Here is a 21,559-nt window from a genome sequence, read left to right as displayed (position 1 = left end):
TCCATGTGACCGCTGCAGACAGTGCTTGGCCTGTGATTGGCTGGAGCTGTCACTTGGACTGAATTGTCATCCCGGGAGGTCAGACTGGAGGAAGAAGCCGGGAGTTATGGGTAAGTCAGAACTTCGTTTTTTTTTTCTACAGGTTCATGTATATTGGGATCGGAAGTCACTGTCCATGGTGCTGAAACAGTTTAACTCTTTCAGCACCATGGACAGTGACTATCTCGTACCGATAATTTTTTTGCCGGGTTCGGCCAAAACGAGTTCGGCCGAACCCGGTGAAGTTCGGTTCGCTTGTCCGGCTTCGTTCATCGCAAAGACACTCCGTTTGGATGTTCGGAAACAGAAAAGCACGTGGTGCTTTTCTGGTTACATTCATCCTTTTGACAGCTGGTGCGCTGTTTCAGTCGGTTCGCACGGAAGTGCTTCCGTGCAACCTGCGTGGTTTTCACGCACCCATTGACTTCAATGGGTGCGTGATGTGCGAAATACGCAGAGTTATTGAACCTGTCGCGCTTTTTGCGCAGAAGACAAACGCTGCGCAAAAAGCACGGACTGTCTGTACTGCCCCATAGACTTGTATTGGTCTGTGCGTGGCGCGTGAAAACCACGCGGCCCGCACGGACCGAATACACGCTCGTGTGAATTCCCCCTCGTGTGAATCCCCCCTTACACTGGTTACACATGATACAATTTTTCCGTGAACTTTGTAGGAATGCGTTACTGTTTTTAGATAAAATTGACATCTATAGATGGAAATGCCTGAGAAGCGCACACTCAGAGCAGGCTGTATGTTGCTGAAAAAAAACACAAAAACCACAAACAAAAATGCATTGCAAACATCTGGCTGACGTGGCTCTAGCAACCAAAAAACGGATCGAATAAAAACGCCACTAAAAGCTGTATGTGGACCTAGTCTTATCCCACCCAAGCAACTTATCACCTATCCACAGGATGTGCGCTGCTGCGCCATTCATTCTTTATGGGACTGTCAGACAGCGCTCGGCTATATCCTGTAGATAGGTGATAAATTGCTGTGGTTGACCTGAGATCAAATATTTCATCAAGCAAAACAACAATTTTATGAAATGGAAGCCTTTTTTTTTATTTTTTATTTTTTAAGTAAATTAAAAAAAAAAAAAAAGGTTCCCATAGCTAGATATCGCTATCACATCCTTGTTATGGCGCCCCCTGGTGTCCATTTAATGCCTTCTCAGGAAGTCCGCCAAATGTGTCCAGTGTCGGTGAGAACCCGCTATTAGTGCGCCGATCCCTATTGGTTGGCCTGCGCAACAGTAGGAATCATTCCGTTGCCGGTTTATTAGAGGATGCGGGAGGTGAGACTGGGCTACTGGCATCGAAATACCACCAGGGGGCGCCATAATAAGTATGTAACGCTGAAATTAGTATTTTTTTTACAAATTAAAAAATAATGTTTTGCCTGATCTAAAAGAAAAATGTAATTATTTAATTGAGGGAGAAAAATGTAATTATTTAATTGAGGGATAACCCTTTTAATGCCATGGCGATGCACGGCGATGATCACACTGCACGATCCCAGTGGGATATCACTGGTAATATTAGTATATTTATATTAGGTTTATAAAATCGAATGTTTACATGCAACTCCCATAGAATGAAAATATCAGCGATAATGTGAGGTATTAAATGGCGGTCAGCGATCAGTACGATGAATGTCATGATATCGCTGTGGAGCCCAATTTGCACATTGCATTACATGTACATAGAAGCGAGCAGCCCCGTCATTCTTGCCAACGGTGGAGGTGCCAGCCTCCAGAACCCCACCCATGCTATTGTCTGGGCTGTCACACTGCATTGTGCCGTGCTCGCCACCTTTTCCTCAATGCTTCATCTCATCGCATGGCAACAGCGAGAGCTTTCTGCTAGACCACGCCCATTCCGGGCCAATACACGGTTTTGAACACGCCCCATACATTTTTTCTTACACGTGCGCGTAACCCCGCCTCCAGTCTCCTCAGCTCCGCCCTATGCGTGACGTCAGGCAGGCAGCGGTTGGCGCGCAGAGTACAGAATGGCGGCGGTGTTGGAGTTGCTGCTGCAGGAGCGGGTCTCAGTGGACGCAGTGCTGCGCTGGGTGACTCACACAACGCAGGTAGCGCGCTCAGCAGAGGCTTTGCCCGTCAGCTGCCATTTGTGCCAGAGACCTTCCTGCTCTTCTACAGCGGGCAGCTGACTGGACCGAGTCGTTATATGTGCTCACTGCTCCCCTCTGTGTTGTTATATGTGTGAACACACAGGTCAGGCAGGGGTTAATGCCAGCTCCGGCTGTGCTTATATAAAGACTTCCAGAGCGCCATGCCAGCGGATATATACAATGTTATAGACTGCGTGCTGCTTCTGACTGGTTACCTGCTTCTTACCTGTGGGCTGTGTTTGCATACACCCCAAATTGTGGCGCTTAGAGTCATAACAACGTCTGGGTTCTAATAGAAAATCTGTGACGGGGGTCCCCAGACTGTCTCTGGTCGCCTGAAATGCGACACGGGGAACTTTTGGGTCCCCTCAGGATCCGAAACGTGGGTGGGACTATAATGCAGAGTTCACGTGACGCAGAAGGAAAAATCTGCAATGAAAATCTGCGACGTGTGAACCGTGCCTAAGCCTTTGCACACTCTATTGTTATGCCCCCTGGTGCCGGTCGCCATGGGAGTGCTTTTGGTCACATGTAAGCCCTGGCAAAAGTTTTCGTTAAAAGCGACTTTTGCGCTACAATCCAGTTGTGCCAGTCACGATGCCGTAGACATGATCAAATATGCAACATTAAAGAGGTTTATTAGGGATACAAATCTTTTAAGGGTGCCGTCTCACATAGCAGCCGCCGGGCGCCTGAGAACCGCATTCTGTTTTCAAATTGATACTGGCCACGTGGTTTTGCGAATAAAACGGTTGTTTACCTGCAATATTGTGCGGCCATTAAATGGGTATTCCTATCTTTTATGGCATGTCTGTAGGATATACTATAAATGTCTAATAGATGCAGGTCCCGGTTCTGGGGTCCCTGAGGTGTTGGATGGGGCCGTCCTCCTCTTTATAACTTCGATGCTGCGGTTGCTATTAACCGTGGCATCTAAATGGCTAGGTTCAGCGTTCTGGCTGTTAGTGGCAGGTTACAGCTAGGCTTGCACGATGCATCGAAACTTCGATACTGTTTCCATAACGTGCACCCTAGAATGGTTCAATACCGTTAATTCATGTATTTTGATACTAAGCTACAGCACAGCTAAGTATAGTAACTCATGAATGTATGAGAGCGGGGCTGCGGGCGTGTGACAGTCATTGCCCCGCTCCGGAGTCCTGACAAGTGCACGCGGTCAGCATGATGTGATGCGACCGGCGCTGCACTAATGAGCGGCGGCACTGAAGACAGAACATTGCGGGTGCACTGCAAAACACCCCCATGTTCTGTCTTCAGTGCCTGCACCGCCACTTAGTGCAGCGCCGGCCGCATCACCTCAAGCCGACTGCACACGCGCATTTATTGTCAGGAGCCGGGCTATGGCTGTATTACACAGCCGCAGCCCCGCTCTAACGGCGGAGATCAGAGAAACCTCTCATCTCTGCCGTTATTCCTCTGAATGCTGCGATCAAAGCTGGCCGCAGCATTCAAGGGGTAAATAAGAAGGAAGGGATGCCCTTTAGATCCCGTCATAGGGAATCCCCATGATGCGAACGAGGGACATACCATATATGGGCAGACAGCCCAGGGTCCATTGAAGGAGCCCATGGCTGCCTCACAATATTTCCTGTGTACCATCTGTACGCAGGCTAATACTGGCATATAGATATATGCTGGTACGTTAACGTTTAGAAATAAAAAAGTACAAAAAAAAATACACACGGTTTTTACAATAAACAGTAAAATAAGTCTCAATACATAAAATACACATATTCGGTATCGTTGCAATCGTAATAACACATTTATATTGTCATTTATGATGTTAACACTGTTAAAAAATCAAAACGGCTTTCTTTCACTTATTAATGTGAGGCACGAGGTATTACGAACCTCCTTGTGCCTCACATTAATGGTATTTAACTCCATCATGTACCTCACACATTAACCAAATGTTGTGCATTATGACTGAGGAACATGATGGGGTTATTTACTATTAATGTGAGACAAATGGAGGTTCAAAATTCATCACACCAGGTGCCTCCCGTCATTGAATGGAACTTTTTTTTAAATTATTATTATTGTTGGCAAAGTATCGTTTTGGTATGGAGTATAGCAATACTACACAAAGTATCGGTATCGAAGGTCAAATTCTGGTATTGGGACAACCCTAGTTACAGCTGTAATAGACATCTGACACCCACAGTGGAGTTGACCTCCAGCAGCTGGATCTCCAGTGATCAGCTCGCCCGATGATTAACAAGAACAGTGGCGCTACAAATAAGGGGAACTATAAGGGCAAGTTCACACTGAGTTTTTTTCCTCGGAAACCGCGCCAAAAAATGGCCGAAAATGCCTCCCATTGATTTCAATGGGAGGCGGAAGCTTTTTTTTTCCCCGCGAGCGGAAAAATCCGGCTTGCAGGGAAAAGAAGGGACATGCCCTATCTTCTGGCCACCCATTGACATCAATGGTAGGCTGAAGAAGAGTATTTCGCTGGGTTTTTTGCCCGCGGTGCTCAATGGCCGCGGGTGAAAAACGCAGCGAAAACCGGCATGCAGGCAGAGCAAAATCTGCCTCAAAATTCCAAACGGAATTTTGAGGCAGATTTTCTGCCTGCAAAAAACTCAGTGTGAACCCAACCTAAGATGCTCATCCAGCCAGGAGTTCAGCTCTGCAGTCTTTCTATAAAAGTTATGCGAGTGTCCGTTTAGGAGGAGAGCCCAGTCAGTCAGCTGCACGCTGCCAACAAGTGTTGTCCAGCATTTGTGCATCCTAAATACAGCACAACCACTAAAAATAATTGGCCAACAATGTCATTCACAGATACGCCGGCTCCTCCAGAGCTAGAGCCACTCTTTATAGGAGCTGTCTGCTCTGGCTGATAGTGGTGGGGGTCCTAAATGGGGGGAGCTTTCCTCATTCCATCCATTGTTGCTGTCTAGTAACCTACAGGTGGTAATTTGACATATAACTTTTGAGTTCCAAATTTTCTTCACATAGAAATCAATCATGTCATACAAGTTGCAGGCAGCTGCTATGTTTCTTGTGTCATCTACCTGTGCACTACCCGCGGCCTTATTCACATCTGCATGGAGTTTGTACATGATCACAATGTTTACGTGGCTACTCCAAAAAGAACATACTGGCAGGTTTATTGGCTTTCTTTAAAATTGTCCATAGTGTGTGTGCTGGAGAAAGGGAATTTAGATTGTGAGCCTCACTGGGGACAGGGACTCATGTGAGTCATGACAAATTCTTTACAGCGCTTTATAAGCAACAGAAAGAAATAACATTTGCCTATTCAGCGTCTACAATTTATGTATAGACTAGGTCCAGAATATAGAGCTAAGATAATGGAACTATTCGCACATTTATATTTCTCTACAGCCGTGTTTCTACATCCATTCCTTATTTTTCGAACATGCTCCAAGTATGTCCATATGAATGTATACATTTTTTAAAAATCATAAACATTTTTATTAAGCATTTTCAAAGGTTATAATACTTAAACAAAAAACACCAATCCCTCTCCCCTCCCTGAGGACAACACAGAGTTGAATATTGTCCTAGTTCTTTATGTCATAGAGTAGTTGCCAGCACTATCTCGAAAAAAACACTTCACATATAATAGTATACACTGTACACAATGTAGCAGAAACGTTGAAACACAATCTGCATTATAGCTTGCAAAAATAAGTGACAATTTCATAAAATTGCAATACTTTTACATCAAGGGAGAAAAGAAAGCCAACAGCCAGCCAGTCCTTGGTCAATCTAGTTTAGAATGAGTAAATGAAGGACTATTCGGCCTCTAGCTAATGTGATCAAATAAATCTGATACACGGGGGGGGGGGGGGGGTGTCCAGCTTTTTTTTGTGTGATTTGGGCTTATCTGCAATAACAGTCACTGTGGCCCCCTTAGTTATGGTGATTGGTGGGGATGCCAGTGGTTGGACACCACAGACCGCATATTCATGGCATATGGTAGGCAATGCCATCAATGTTAACTGTCGGAAAACCCCTCCAACTTTGTTTCCGAGCAACAACCACAAGTCTGAACACAAAATGTCACTTTACGCCAACTCTTTTAACCAAAGTGCAATTCTTGCTGGGTTTTTACCAACCTAGCACTGTAGACAATTATGAAATGTATTTATAGAATATGCCATAGATATCTGGTTTATGAGGGGCCTAAATATATGATGCAACCAGGTCTTGCCTTTCTGGCGCCAAGTGCATTGAGTTGGATGCTGTCACTGACCGCATCTATTCGTCTCTAGTAAGAGAACCTATTTAATAAAACTGAACAGATATTCCACCTAAAAGCTGGGTGTTTGGGTCAATATCCTAGGAATCCAAAGAGCTGGTCAGTATACTTACCCATTTTTTTAGCAGTAGGACAAATATTTCAAGCATTACATTGTCATTATATAACATGTGACTTCAATTTTGTTTGTTAATAGGAGAGCCATGATGATCCCACCCTAGCGTCATTTCACCTGCTTCGGAAGGACTTTGTTCCGTTTCTGCTCAATTTTCTGCATGAACAGACCAGTCAGATTCTGAGTAATGGGCCGTCTACCCCTGGAAAAATTCCCAATTCAAAGACCAGTTCACAAGCTGTCAATTCTAGCAGCCAAAGAACCAACCCAGAGAAGAAAACCAACAACTCGCCTGGACATCGTGGAAGCAGAGTTCAGCTTTTTCCGCAAACCCCCAATAGTTCATGTGCTTCAGATACATGTTTTTTGTCCCCGAACTCTGCATCCAGTGACTCATCTTTTATGACCAGGTCTAGCTTGAGTAGAACATCTATTCAGACTAGTCCTAATTTAAGCTACAGCCCTGCCCAGTTATACAGTGAAAAGCGATCTGCACAAAAATCAAACCTTGGGAACTTTTTGGTGCATACTCCAGAGGGTCAAGCAACTAGACGAGGCAGAAAAAAGAACAATACATTTAATCGTCATGCTACCAAAGACCTAAGTAAGAGATCCATGGAAGAGGAGGTGCAAGTAGAGAATAATCAATGGAATATACAAAGGAAAAAGCAGGGGTGTGCTGATGCAAACACCTCGCCTGTTGGTGCCCAACTTAATCTCAGCAACTTAGAAGAATTTCCTTCTATGGGAGCTTCCTGCGAGACTGCAACGTGAGTAAACCTATTTCTTTCTCATTTTATAGATCTAGTATGGCTGCCCTAGACTGGCGGATGTCCAGGCTGTATCACAGCGCACATCCACTTATTTAATTTTGTTTTTCACTGTGTGTTTGTCACGTTTTGTCACAAGGATTTTGGGATGCGGTGCCCTTTTGGGACCCGGTGCCCTTTTGGGACCCTCCTGAGGTCTAGGGGGAAAATGTGTGGCCATCTGGTTCCGTTTTCCCCTGCAACCCAGCCTCCCTTCTTCGGAGGGGAGGTGCACCTTTGATGCAGGCTCCTAGGTGGACACTGGGGTGGCAGCCCAGGTAGAAGCCTAGGAGTGTGTTTGGGTCTCCCTAAGCTTCGGCGAGGGGGGATCCTCGATCCTCTAGGCCTATGGCTTGGAGGGTCGGGGAATGGTTATGCGGGGCCTCTCTCTTTTAAGAGAAGGGCTGCGATAGACCGCATCCTTGTGCACTTTTTGTGTGGCACCTCTGCACTTTTTATGCACTTGGGTGATAGAAAGCACGGCTCGGGCTTTCAATAAAAAATAAAAAATAAATGGCTGCCCTAGACTCCTAGTTCATGATCTTTATGTTTGCAAATGTAAGGCCTAGTTCACATCTTCGTTGGGGGTCCCTTTTTTTTTTTTTTTTTTTAAATATCCTTTTTATTGTCAGTTTTCACATTTTCTTACAAACCTTTCACGTAAGAGTTACATCATGAGTGCGCAGCACTCAACTGTCATGGGATTAACTTTTAAATTAAATTCAACATAACATATAAACACACCAACATAGAAAATATGGCATAATTGTCGATCTTCAGATGGACCAAACAAACATGACTCCCCCAACTCCAACACCACCTAGATCATCAATGAGTTTCCACTCATCCTTTCTCCCCCAGCTGGTTCACAGTTGCATCCTCCCTAAAACGCCTGCCAAGAGCTGTGTGCAGTACCACTTTGTGTACTGGAAAGGCCTAACAATTTCCGCTATTTCGGCTGTTGTACATTGCGTTTCTATAAATACTTGCCACTTATCAAATAGCTTCTTGGTTCCCGTTTCCTTCCGCCTTTCCACCTCCACCCTCTCAAGAACCAATAACTGTTTCAGCCGTGACACAATCAATTCTAACCCTGGCGTGTCTGCCTCTAACCAGTGACTCAGGAGGCATCTCAAAGCTACCAGTAGAATCGTGTGCACCAACACGGGAGGTGATCTCACTCCTCGAGCACCCTCTTCCTCTGGCGGCCGCGCCTGATGGAATAGTAGCGCTTGAGGCGTCATTGGGAGATTCGTTTTCCAATAGTCCTTAATATATTTCTGTACCATCCCCCAAAATCTTTTCGTATGCACACACCCCCACACTCCATGCCACAAATTCGTCAGTGGTGTATTGCACTTGGGACAATTTGTAATGCGATCAGGGAAAGAATGTGAGGGCAAGATATTAAAGCCATATATAGCTGCATGCATCAACTTAAAATAGGTTTCCCTCCAGCTCTCATTTATCACACTCTTCCGTACCGTCTCCCAACCCCCCAGTATGATCTCTCCTATATCTGGATCCTGAGTCCACCGTTCCCAGCTTTTAAAACTAATCCTTAATTGCGGACGAACAAAACCCTCTCTCAATGCTCTATACATTCCTGTAATGGTCGCCCGCCCAGTTGTTGGACCTATGACCTCATCCAGAGTGTGCGTAGTAGCTTCCTTACTCAAATCCCTGAGCCTGGAGGTACAAAATGTTCGTACCTGAAGTACTTGCAAAAAATTGACTCTATCTACTATGGGTCTGAGTTTAGCGGTGATTTCCTCCCCAGTTAATCACCTCTTTTCCTCTGTATGCATAAGATCCCCTGCGCTACCAATGCCTACCCTCCCCCATGAGGCAATTCCGTCCCCCTTGTCCATTCCCGGTAAAAACTCCGGATGACCGCTCAACGGCATATACTTCGATACCAGGTGGGGTAACCCAAACTGCTTACGTACCACTTTCCAAGCTAGAACTGTATCTCTCAATACAATGGAGGTTTTGAGACGGCACGGAAGAGAAGCGATTCTACAATGTAACAAAGCTTTCAGGTTCCAGGGTGAAGCATACTCCCCTTCCAGATCTAAATTGGAATAATTACTTGTTTCATGAAGCCAATCTACTACATGACGCAAAAGACAGACCACGTTATAACCCCTGACATTCGGAAAGTTCACACCCCCTTCTTGTTTACCCATCATGAACTTGGTGAGCGCTATACGCGGCCTTTTTCCTGCTCATCTAAATTTAGTGAATGAAGCCGTCAATTTCGAGACATCCACATGCTTCAATAATAGAGGTAGTGTTTGAAAGGGGTATAGCAATCTAGGAAAACTAACCATCTTGATCAGATGACATCTTCCCAAGAGGGACAACGGCAATTGGCCCCATCTAGTGAGTTCCGCTTGTATTTTTTTAATTAACGGGGGATAATTTAAGCCATACAGAGTATCTGGTACCCTCCCTATTTTGATACCCAGATAGGTAATGCAATGCTCAACCGGTGATATCCCGCAACCCAATGATTGCCAAAAGGTCTTTGGCAGTGGCCTGCCCAACTCCAGCAGTTCGCTCTTAGCTATATTGACTTTGTATCCCGAGCATTGCCCAAATTCCTGCAAAAATTGAAAAACCTTCCCTAAATGCTCCTGAGGGTTTGACATAAAAAGTATGACATCATCAGCGAACAGGGCTAATTTCACTGAACAAGATCCCACTTGAATGCCTCTGAACATATCCGATTCCTCCAAGAATCTGGCCATAGGTTCCAGTGCTAGATTGAATAGCAGGGGCGACAAGGGGCAACCCTGTCGTGTTCCTTTATGTAAATGGAAGGGATCTGATAGGAACCCCGAGGAGTGAACACGTGCTTGCGGGCTATTGTAGACTCCCTTCAGGAAGACCCGGAAATCTCCCTGAATGTTCATTTTGTCTAGCACCATCCCCAGCCATTCCCATTGTATGTTATCAAAGGCTTTCTCTGCGTCTAGCGCTAAAAGTGCCGGCCTGGTACCTGGCTGGGGATCGTGCCTGACTGTTTCTCGCACCGTCAATACCTTGCGTAAATTTGTCACTGCAGCCCTGCCCTTTACAAAGCCTACCTGAGATTTTCCCACCAGTATGGGTAGATACATAGCCAGTCGATTGGCCAAAATTTTTGTGAGCAATTTCTGATCTTGATCTATCAGCGAGATGGGGCGGTATGACCCCGGGTCAAGAGGATTCTTCCCCTTCTTGGGTAACACCTTTATATGCGCTACCTTGGCCTCTGCTGGTAAAGCTCCCGTTCCTAGTAAAGTATTATAATATGCCACCAAGGTAGGGCTGATTTCTTCTCTCAGAGATTTGAAAAACTCCCCTGTGAATCCATCCGGACCCGGGGCCTTCCAGTTAGATAATGTTTTAATGGCGCTCCAAACTTCCTCTAGTGTAATCTCCGCGCTCAAATGACCATTCTGCTCCTGGGTAAGCCCTGGCAACTTCACCTTCTCCAAAAATTCCCTCCCTTTTTGGAGATCTATGGGTGTTTCTGAGTAAAGGGCTTGGTAATATTTACTTAATATGGTATTGATTTTTTTTTGGGTCCGAGGTAGGAGTTCCGTTTGATTCTTTAAGTGTTGAAATATGTGCCGGTGCATACCTCCCCTTTGCTAACCGCGCTAATAATTTGCCCGCCTTATTGCCGAAACGCATTAAATCAGCATCAAATTGGGACCGGTAAATACTCTCTCTTTTGTCTAACCATTGATCAAACTGTCGCTTGGCTTCCTTCCATTCCTCCCCCAATAGCATTGATGGCGAATGTAGGAATGCTGTGTACGCACGCCGTAATCTGTCGCTCGCTGCCTTGTATCCTTCGGTCGTCTTACGTTTAAGATTAGACATATACTGCATGATTTTCCCTCTTATTACCACCTTGGCTGTACGCCAATACAATGACGGTTCCGAGCGATGCGCTACATTATCCCCATCGAATTCCATCCACCACCCCTTAAGCTTCTGTGTAAAGCCCTCATCCTTTGCCAGAAAAGCGGGAAACCTCCAGATAAAATCCCTTCCTCTAGCTACTGTGTCAGCCAATGTAATGGTAACCGGAGCATGGTCCGAAATAACTAGATCTTCAATTGCCGCTTCACGTAAACGTCGCGCCATTGCGTCACTAACTAACAAATAATCAATACGCGACCATGACTGATGAACATGAGAGAAATGTGTATATTCCCGCGCATCTGGGTGTAAACTCCTCCACGCATCTATTAGGGCCGTGTGTCTTAAAAAGTCGGGCAAGATCTTATCTCTATTTCTCTGCGAACTAGTCCCTGCGCTCCTATCCTCCTTTGAAGACCTTACAGTGTTAAGGTCTCCCCCTAAAATCAAAAACCTAGTGCGATCCTGCTGGAGTTGGGTTTCCAAGTGACCAAAAAAACCAGTGTTAACCGTATTTGGGCCATACACATTATAAATACTGATGGTTTCCCCTTCATGCTCCATCACTAGATGGATCCAACGGCCCTCGTCATCCCGCTCCTGGGACACCAGCGTAAACGCAAAGTTTTTATGTACCAGAATTATAACTCCCGCCTTACCCTCCCTTGCCGGCGAGCCAAAAACCTGACCCACCCAGAACTTTTGCAAATACTTAAACTCCGGCTCCGTAAGGTGAGTTTCCTGCAATAGGGCCACATCAGGATGCAATCGTTTCATGTGCCTTAAAAGTTTGGTCCGTTTCTGTGGGGATCTCAGCCCTTTAACGTTCCAAGAAACTATTTTCATGTTATTGGACCGTGTTTAAGATGAGCTAAAGTGCCTAAAAGTCGTGTGGAGTCCAGGGAGTCAGATCCGTCTTTTCCCAAGAGCCATGTACAAACATTAACATTAACATCATAACCAAACCCTGGCTTGTAAGCCAGAACCAACAAGGCCAACCATCCCTTACCTAACAAAATCATAAAATCACCTGCGGCAAGGGTTAGCAGTCCCTTAATACCCACTGGTGTATGTGACTTCACTTTTTTCTGTTATGCCAGAACGCGCCCCTCCCTCCCCCTCCAGCCTGCCTATATGGCTCCTTCTATGAGGAAGTAACACCTGCCCTTGCCCCCTCAGTACCTCTTTGTCGCCTGCACACCCTTATGTACATTCCCTTATCATTACTTTAACAGCCTAGAGTCCGTTAGGGAAATGTAAGGATGCAATCCTATGAACCTTGCTTCGCTTCAAGGTTTCCCAACCTCCGTGTCCCCTATCTCCTACCACAATTTCCCTCAGTCTGCCATTGTAACAGATAACACTAATCCCTTGCGTGGGGGAGGCATTGTATCACTCCCGGTCAATCCCGCCCACCAGGGACAATCTCAGATCCTGATCTAACTCCCTCACAAATATCTTGCAGTGAAAAAGCAGGGAAATATCAGAATGCATATACTTCAACCTTGATAACATTGTAACAATAGGTCAACTATTGACCGGTACATAGTGCTGTATAAGACCGCAAAATATCCCCCTCAATAACTTTCAGATTATCTGTAAACTTATCTGTAGCTGGTCGGAATCTGCAATTGGTCTACAGCGTCCACAAAATCATCATCACAACAGCTTAAATAAAATGCGCCAAAAAGGACTTCGTCCGTCAATCAGGAGACTTGGATCGGGTGCGGTCCCGTGTTCGCCTCTGCGGCTTCGGAGAGTCCCCTCTATTTCCGGCTCGACCCCCTCGGGATCTTCCAGGTGTGGGCATTAAGGCTTCTGCCCAGGTACGCTCCATATTTAGCCGGTTCCTTTTGTCTTCTCTTGACTTGCGCTGCGGACTATGTACTGGACTGTGACGCTCCTCTTGCTGTGATCTGTTCCCACAAAGCTCCGCAAGTGCGTCCTCCGCTTCCTGTGGAGTGGTGAAAACCTTATTCCGCCCGTTCTCTTGAAACACCCGCAGGATGGCTGGGTACTGCAGGCTAAAGCGTATTCTCGCTTGGAACAGCGCGGTGCAGATCTTGCTGAAAGCCCGCCTTCGTTTTGCAACCTCCGCCGAGAAATCCTCAAATAGTAGCACTTTCATGCCCATTATTTCCAAAGGACGCGATCTGCTGCGGAAAGCTTTCATGAGTGCCACCTTGTCATTGTAATCCAACAGTTTGAAGATCACTTGTCTGGGACGATGTGAATTGTGGTCAGCTGTTGCTGGGAGGTTTCTGGGGTCCGGCCCCACTCTATGCGCCCTCTCCACCCGGCATGGACGGGGGAGACCTAAGGCTTCCGGCAATGTCCTCTCACACACTCGTTGCAAATCAGCAGATATCACCGCTTCTTTCAGCCCCACCAGTCGCAGGTTGCTCCTCCTGGAGCGATTTTCCAGATCCTCCACCTTGTCCCCCAACTGCGCAGTAACAGACAGCACCCCTCTGAGTTTGGATTGCAGGCGTTCATTTTCATCCTCCAGCAGCGTCATACGCTGTTCTAACTCATCAGCTCTGATAGTGACTTGTGCCAACTCCGCATGCACGCGGTTTAGAGAATCTTGCACCGTTTTTTCCAGCGCCTTTTGCAGGTCTGGCGCTATCTGTTTGGCTACTTCACGGGCCAGGGTTACATAGTCAATGGCTACTGGATGAGCGGACAGTACATGCTCTGCCGGGCTTGAAAGCTGGGTGCTGCAGCTCATCTTCCTGTGTGTATAGCAGGGTCGCAGTGGCGGGAAGCGCCGCCATCTTACCTCCCTTTACCACGGCCGCGGCTGATTCCTCCATGGCTGGCTTCTGCGAGCTTCTGAGGAGGTACCTGTCCATACAGGCACCACCGATGATGTTGCCGTGTGCAGGGCTGGTGACTTCCCCGCTGATTATCGTCGCCGTAGCGACTATTGCGAGCTTACAGGCTGGACGGGAGCGGGAGCTCAGTCACTCGCGTCCTGCATCCCCAGCGCCGGAACCGGAAGTCTGGGGTCCCGTTTTGACGTTCCGTCTGAGCTTTCCGTCAAAACGGGACCCTGAACAGACACAAACTGACACACACGGAAACTAGAGGTTTCTGTTTCCATCACTATTGATTTCAATGGTGACGGATCCGGTGCCCGTGGTTTCCGTTTGTCTCTGTTGTGCACAGGACCTGTCGTTTTGCCGGAAACAATAGCGTAGACTAAGAATTTATATTGCAAATGCTGAACAGTGTATCGGATTTTCTCAATAACTCAGGTGTGGCACAGTCTTGAAAAGACCAAAACAGAAATGCATTCTGTTATCACATATATCGCCCAAAAGGGGTGGGGGATCTTATGCTATTTGCATTTATGTAAATATAATAAAACATTGTAAGATTTTTTTAGGTGGTATTGTGGTTGCATTAAATCTCACATACACATGAAAATACAGCCATACATTATATGTTGTATTGCACTGCGTGTTAATTGCATGCAAGCGCTAGCCTAAGAATAAAAATGGAAGCTGCAGCATGAACATGACATCTCTTGAAACATTGCATTGTGAAAGTTCAGTGAATAATGTTTTTAGTGTTGATACTGCATTATTCCTTATAGGGGTATTACCATTTGAAGCAATTATGGCATTAGCCACAGGAAGGTAGGGGGTTCAACCCATGAGTCTCCCCACCTAGAAGGGAGAATTGGGGTCATTTGCCATTGCATGATAATCCCCATAGACTGCAGAGGAGAGTGCTATACACACCGGCGCGGCCACCTCTCCATTAAAGCGGATGCAACTAGGACCACCACTTGTGGATAAGTCGTAAATGTTTTATATGGGTATACCCATTTTCTGCTACCTTTACCTGTTCTTACAAAGCCACACTTGTATTGTACTTCACTAATACCCTCATTTAGGTTTATTACATACAGGTATAAGGATTCACAGAATTGGGAGCAAGATACTTATTGTAACCATATTGTTGTTCCTCTGAATACATGATCAGACTTAAATATGGATCCTCAAATATATCAAGGATTTAATCATAGCAGACTTATGAGCTTTAAATGAATCTATAAATTAATATTAAAACTTTCCTTTTTTTTTTCTCAGTAAATCAAAACCATCACGAAGGATCAATCCTACACCAATCAATGATGTACATTCCAAGTCAAGGCTATGTTTTACCTCTACTCCAATTGGTCCATCCAATATGGGACACAATCGCACAGGAATGGATGTGTTTACCAGTGTTCAGGAAGGTGTCTGCACCCCTTATACGGGGAGTTTACGTGAAGAGAGGGAGATATTGCGCAAAGAAAGGTATTGCCATTTTAAGATTTACCAAGAATGTGGTCTGAAGATTTTTTAAGTGGCTTGTAGAACTCTCTTCAACTTGACATTTTTCCCCTAATTTTAATAAAACTTTATAGGTCCAAACTACTGCAGAAAACTTCGTCTCCGGTTGTGTTCGATCCCATCACTCCTACCAAACAGAGTTATAGCCGAAACGCAAGTATTTCAGCCGATATCGTGTCCTATGCTGATCCTGACAAAGTGTCTAGTAAAAAAAATCTGAAGGTCCTCGCTGAGCTTTATTCTGCTTGCATAACAGGTATTTTGCTTTCAGTGTTTTAACATCTATCTGTCTTGGCTAATTTCTATTATTAAATCCATGGATGGACACATTCCTGGAGCCAGGTAGCCAAAACGTCTAGGAGTTTACTGCTTGGCATCTAACTTTTTGGGTTGATTTTTATTAAGGTCTATAGCAGTTCTTGCCTGATTTATAAAGAACAGGGTTAGGGTTTGTTCACATGGAGTGTTCTGAGCCATTTTTCGGGCCGAAAACGGCTGAAAAATCGGAAGCAGAACGCCACCAAGCATCTGCCCATTGATTTTAATGGGAAAAACGGCGTTCTGTTCCGACGGGGGTGTTTTTTACGCGGCCGTTTTGAAAAATGGCCGCGTAAAAAATCGCCCACAAAAAAGAAATGCATGTCACTTCTTCAGCTGTTTTTGGAGACGTTTTTCTTAGGCTCTATGCAAAAACAGCTCCAATAACGTCCGTTAAAAACGCATCGAAAAACACGACTTTGATTAAAAAACATTTGAAAATCAGGAGCTGTTTTCCCTTGAAAACCGCTCGGTATTTTCAGACGGTTTTAATTTTTTTGTGTGCACATTCTCTTATACTGAGGCAGCAGTCACTCATTTGTGAGAGCGCCAGGCGGAGGTTGGGGCTGCTCTTTCCTTGTAAATACAGTGGACCCATCACAGGAGTCCACTGTATTCATTCTGCAACTTATCACAATACACCCGTCTGCCTGGATTTACAGTATGCTGCCATTAATGTGTGGCAACGTATTAATGTGACAGACCCGCTTTTACACTATGCAACAAGTCTTCCCATTGCTAGCAACCCAAACAGGTCCAGGGGTCTACATTTCTGCCCGATTATCTCTTCGATCCCTTATTTATAGACACTAGAAAATGCTTTTCTGTGTGAGATATTCAAATCACTGAAACAAGGGTTATTAAACTATTCCTCATCCCTCACAATCTCTCTCTTTTTTAGGGGTGCTTGGGCATTTGACTAAAGTAGTGGGGCGGCAGAGATTAGAAGCCTTGAGGTCCATTTGGTGCAAAGCAATAAAACAAATTTTTTAACTGATCGATTGTTTGGGGAAAGCCTTGCTGATTGAACAGTCCATGTTTAAGACAAGAAGATTGTTTGACTAGTGCCCAATTCTCCTTCAGCCCCTCTTGGCCGACAAAGCATATTAGATAATTATTTGTGGATTATCATGCGTGGGGTTTTAATTTTTTTTCACTTTATTAAACTTTTTGTTTTTTACTTTTTTCTACCAGGTAGTGGCCGTCGTAAAAACACTATGGGGCGGCCACTACGTGGTTAATCAAAGATTGGGCATGTTAGATTTCTACTTGCCAAACTTCTTCCCCTGGGAGATGAGCGGCACCAGAGGGGTCTGGCAACAGTTATCCCCCTCTCCTTAAAGCCATAAGTATGCATGCTTAGATCGTGTCTAAGGCTACATTCACACAAACGCAGATATCTTCGGACGTGAAAAACTGCAGTTTTTCATGTCGGAGGTGCACCCGTGCCGAACCCGCTGTCACGGATCCTCCATAGACTATAGTCTATGGAGGTATGCGTGACATGCAGGAAAATAGGACATGTCCTATTTTTTCACGGTACCTACACACGCTCCGTTGAAAGAACGGCAGTGTGAAAGGCCCCATTGAAATACATGAGTGACGTCCGTTGTTTTAACGGCCGTCACATGGACGAGATACATGCTCGTCTGAATGAGCCCTAAGGGGGAGTCAGGGGAGAGCGCTTGTTTGGCCAGTTATCTGAAATGTAGTGACAGCTTTCTGGGGTGGTCACCCGTTATCCACCCAATCCAGTTATTGTGAAGGGACCTGTCCAGCACACAAACCATTACGTTAGTTTATTTTTACTAAATTGTACAGAAAAGCCAAGTTATCCACTAGTAATACTCCTGCATTGTCAAATAAATTATTGAAAATATTACTAGGGAATAATGGCTGCACCATGGACGTGCAGTTCTCTTGTTTTTCATTTGTGACTAAGAGAAATTAATGTTAATCGTAACCCACATTTTTTTTCCTCTTTTGTATAACCCCGATTTTTATTCTTTATTTTTATATATTTGTATACAGAACATTTAGTGCCAAATATATTTCTGGAGTTTTTCTTTGTCCTGCAACTGCTCACATCCAGGGGACCGTCTGGTACAGATGACAGGGATTGTGAGCTGAAGATCACAAGAGGAAGCAAAGGTGAATGACTGCACTCCAGTGTATTATAGTTTGTATTATGACATTATAATCGGGAACGTATACATGGTTTTGTGTGTGCTGGTATATGTTATACACAGATCAGGGAATAATGGGCAAGCGCAAGGGTCAGAGTGACTTTGAAACGTGCCAAATTATGATGTCTAGACGACTCGGTCAGAGCAAATAGTGATTGTAGCAAAAGAGGTGAGTCAGCACTCCATATAGAAGGTGTAAAAAAAATATTTTTATTTTTTAGATCCATATCAAAGTAGTACACCACTGTGTAATTAGTAAGTAGCAACATTTCGGGTTTTACCCCTTCCTCAGGCAATTGGTTCTACACAGTGATTCAGCAAATAGTGATGGCTAGACCACTCAGTCAGAGCATTTCCAAAACAGCGGGTCTTGTGGGGGGGGGGCCTGGTTTGATGAATCGCGGTTTCTTTTATATCATGTGGATGACCAGGTGCGTGTGCTATGCTTACCTGGGGAAGAGATGGCACCAGGATGCACTATAGGAAGAAGAAAGCTGGCAGAGGCAGTGTGATTCTCTAGCAATGTTCTGCTGGAAAACCTTGGGTCCTGGCATTTATGTGGATGTTAGTTTGACACGTACCAACTAGCTAAACATAGTTGCAGACTAAGTACACCCCGCCATTTTTCAACTGGTCAGAGCAGTTTTTGCGGCACTAAGGGGGCCTACACAATATTAGGCAGTTTGTTTTAATTTTATGGCTGAACGGTGTATACGCTATATGGCTAAAAGTATGTGGACACCCCTCCTAAGGCCTGTGCACATCATGTTTTTTTCCTACATTTAAGATATACGTCAGGAAAACTCTACCGACGTATTTGTTAAACGTAGACTGCGACTGGTGCCTAACATAGTCTATAATGGTATCTGTTTAACGGCCCTGTTCTGTTAACCCCCTAATGAACTGGCCTGAAAGGGTCTTCATGACCTGCTACATTTTTCAGTTTTTACCTCTGCATTTCAGCAGCCATAACTTTTTTTATTCTATTTTTTCATTGACGTGGCCGTATGAGGCCTTGTTTTATGTGGGAGAAATTGTATTATTTTTTTCACAGTTTGGAGGTAGAAATATTTTTTTTACGCCGTGAATATAGGAGAAAGCGATTCTGGGCATAGTTTTCCTTTTATTCATTATCCCGTTCAAGTTTCACGCTAAATAACCCGTTAGATTAATTCTTCATGTTATTGTGGTCATTTAGATACCTAATATGTGTTGTTTTTTTTATTTTATTTAGTGTAGGGGCAATAAAATATATTTATGCAAAATAATGACTTTTTTTGGGGGGGATTTTTTTAAATAAATTTTTTTGTTTTTTTTAAAATTTCATTAAGGGATAACTTTATTTATTACTTGTAATGTATTAGCATTCTTCTGTATGCGAATACATCATACTGTGTCACTATGACACAGGCTGTTGTTAGGGCAGCACATAGTGTGCCCTAACAGCAGGCAAACTGAACTGACAGCCCTGGGGTCCTTTCTAGTTCCCCTGGGCTGACTGCAGAGGGATTCCCTGGTCTTTTATCACATCACCGGGTTTCCAGTGACGAGATCAAAGAGAGGAGTTCCCTTTGATCTTGACACAGACCGAGGCAATCAGAAGGATTAAACAGCTGGGGTCCGAATGTTTTCCGACCCCAGCTGTGTTCAGGAGGCTTCTCTGAAATCAGGAGCTGTTAGTTACAGCTCCTGCTTAGAGGATGAGCACTCACAGGAGCGCTCATCAGCCTCTTCTACAGCGACGCCAAAGACGCCGCTGTAGACTAAGCACCTGTACCGCCTGCCGTCAAAAGATCGTGGGCGGTCGTTAAGGGTTAAAATTATACCATTATAGCCTATGGATCAGGGATTCCACTGTTAGCCAGCAGTCACTGGCCTTTGCTCAATCCAATATTTTGAAGGATGGAATAGCGTAATAGATTACGCTTTTCCATCCCGCCCAAAAAAACGTATCGAGCTGTATACAGTGTTTTGTTTTTTTTTGGTTTTTTTTAAAACATGGAGGCCTAAGGGTGATAGATGCCACTGTCTGGCATCCGTCACAGGTCTCCGAAAAACAAATGTGTCTGGAAGCTCCAGTGACGTAACTGTTCATATATGGACATTTAATGGAGCTTCCTGACGCAGCAGAGACCGCCCTTCCTGCACACTCTGGCCGCAGCCTCTCCCCCTGTGATGTAAGGCAATGTCATCACTGTGGGATCTCTGGGATTCACACAGAGAATCACTCCCACTCGCACGGGTATATGTGGAGACCACGGGTGTGGGGTTCTCTGGGCAGATTATAATATAGTATATTTGCTATGTACACTATGGGCAAAAGTATTTGGACATCACTCATTATCATGGAGTACAGGTGTTTCAGCCACTACCATTGCAACAGGTGCATAAAATCAAGAACACAGCGATGCAATCTCCATAGACAAACATTGCTAGCAGTATAGGTGTGTTAGCACTGAAGAGCTCAGTGAATTTACAATGCCTCCTTTAGCACAAGACAGTTTTGGATTTTCTGATCTGCTATATCTGCCCTGGTCAACTGTAAAATATATTGTGAAGTGAAAGAGCCTAGAAGTAATAACTGCTCAGCCACAAAGTGGGTGACCACGTAAGCTCACCAAGTGGGGCTACCAAATGCTGAAGCGTGTGGCATGTGCAAAAATCGCCTATCCTCTACTGCGTCACTCACTACAGAGTTCCTTATTGCCTCTGGAAGAGACATCCGCGCAAGGACTGTGCGTCAGGAGCTTCATGAAATGGGTTTTCTTGTTGAGCAGCTACACACAAGCCTAAGTTTACTATGCACAATACCAAGCGTCAGCTGGAGTGGTCTAATGCACGCTGCCACTGGACTCGAGCAGTGGAAACATGTCCTCTGTAGTTATGAATCATGTTTCTCTATATGGACGAATCTAGGTTTGCCAAATCTCAGGAGAACGCTACCTACAGGTTTGCATAGTGCCTACTGTAACATTTTGTATAGGGTGGATAATGGTCAAGCTGTTTTCAGAGTTTACGCTAGGCCCTGTACTTCCAGTGAAGAGTAATGTTAATGCAACATCATACAAAGATATTTCTCATTCGTCTCATTGGGGGATAGAGAAAGTGGGTAGGAGGCGTGACACTAATAATATAAAACGTATTTGCCCCTCCTACAATATATACCACTTCTACAGGCACTGATCTAATTCAGTTTTCGCTTAGTGTCCATAGCTGACATACACCACAGCTGATTCAGCAGGCTGTCTTGCTCTTTTTTTATGTTCGTTTATTTTTTACTTCCCTTTATGCTAAGGAACAGGGTGGGCATTGTCCTCCTGTTTTCCCCCTCTTAACTGCGCCATTGTCCTCCTGCGAACATGAAGACAGAAGTGCAAGCTCCTCTGTCACCCACCAGCCAAATGGTTGACACTTTTGCACATGGAGGCTGCATTTATTGGTT

General features: G+C 44.9%; 1 protein-coding gene across 2 annotated transcripts in view; it reads left to right on the top strand.

Annotated features, from left to right (window-relative positions):
- Positions 1–2,014: 2,014 nt before the first annotated feature.
- Positions 2,015–21,559, top strand: part of CDAN1 (codanin 1) — a 72,283-nt gene continuing 52,738 nt past the window's right edge. For both annotated transcript variants that reach the window (XM_075844716.1, XM_075844715.1), the window contains exons 1-5: positions 2,015–2,134; positions 6,622–7,310; positions 15,368–15,577; positions 15,688–15,869; positions 17,963–18,082. In XM_075844716.1, the coding sequence (XP_075700831.1) occupies positions 2,054–2,134; positions 6,622–7,310; positions 15,368–15,577; positions 15,688–15,869; positions 17,963–18,082 (1,282 nt within the window). In that variant the 5' untranslated portion in view covers positions 2,015–2,053. The remainder of the gene's footprint in view (positions 2,135–6,621; positions 7,311–15,367; positions 15,578–15,687; positions 15,870–17,962; positions 18,083–21,559) is intronic.

This window comes from Rhinoderma darwinii, chromosome 12, assembly GCF_050947455.1.
Source record: "Rhinoderma darwinii isolate aRhiDar2 chromosome 12, aRhiDar2.hap1, whole genome shotgun sequence".
In the NCBI taxonomy this organism is placed as follows: Eukaryota; Metazoa; Chordata; class Amphibia; order Anura; family Rhinodermatidae; genus Rhinoderma; species Rhinoderma darwinii.
The sequence above is the reverse complement of the archived record's forward strand: the minus strand, read 5'-3'. Positions and strand labels throughout refer to the sequence as shown.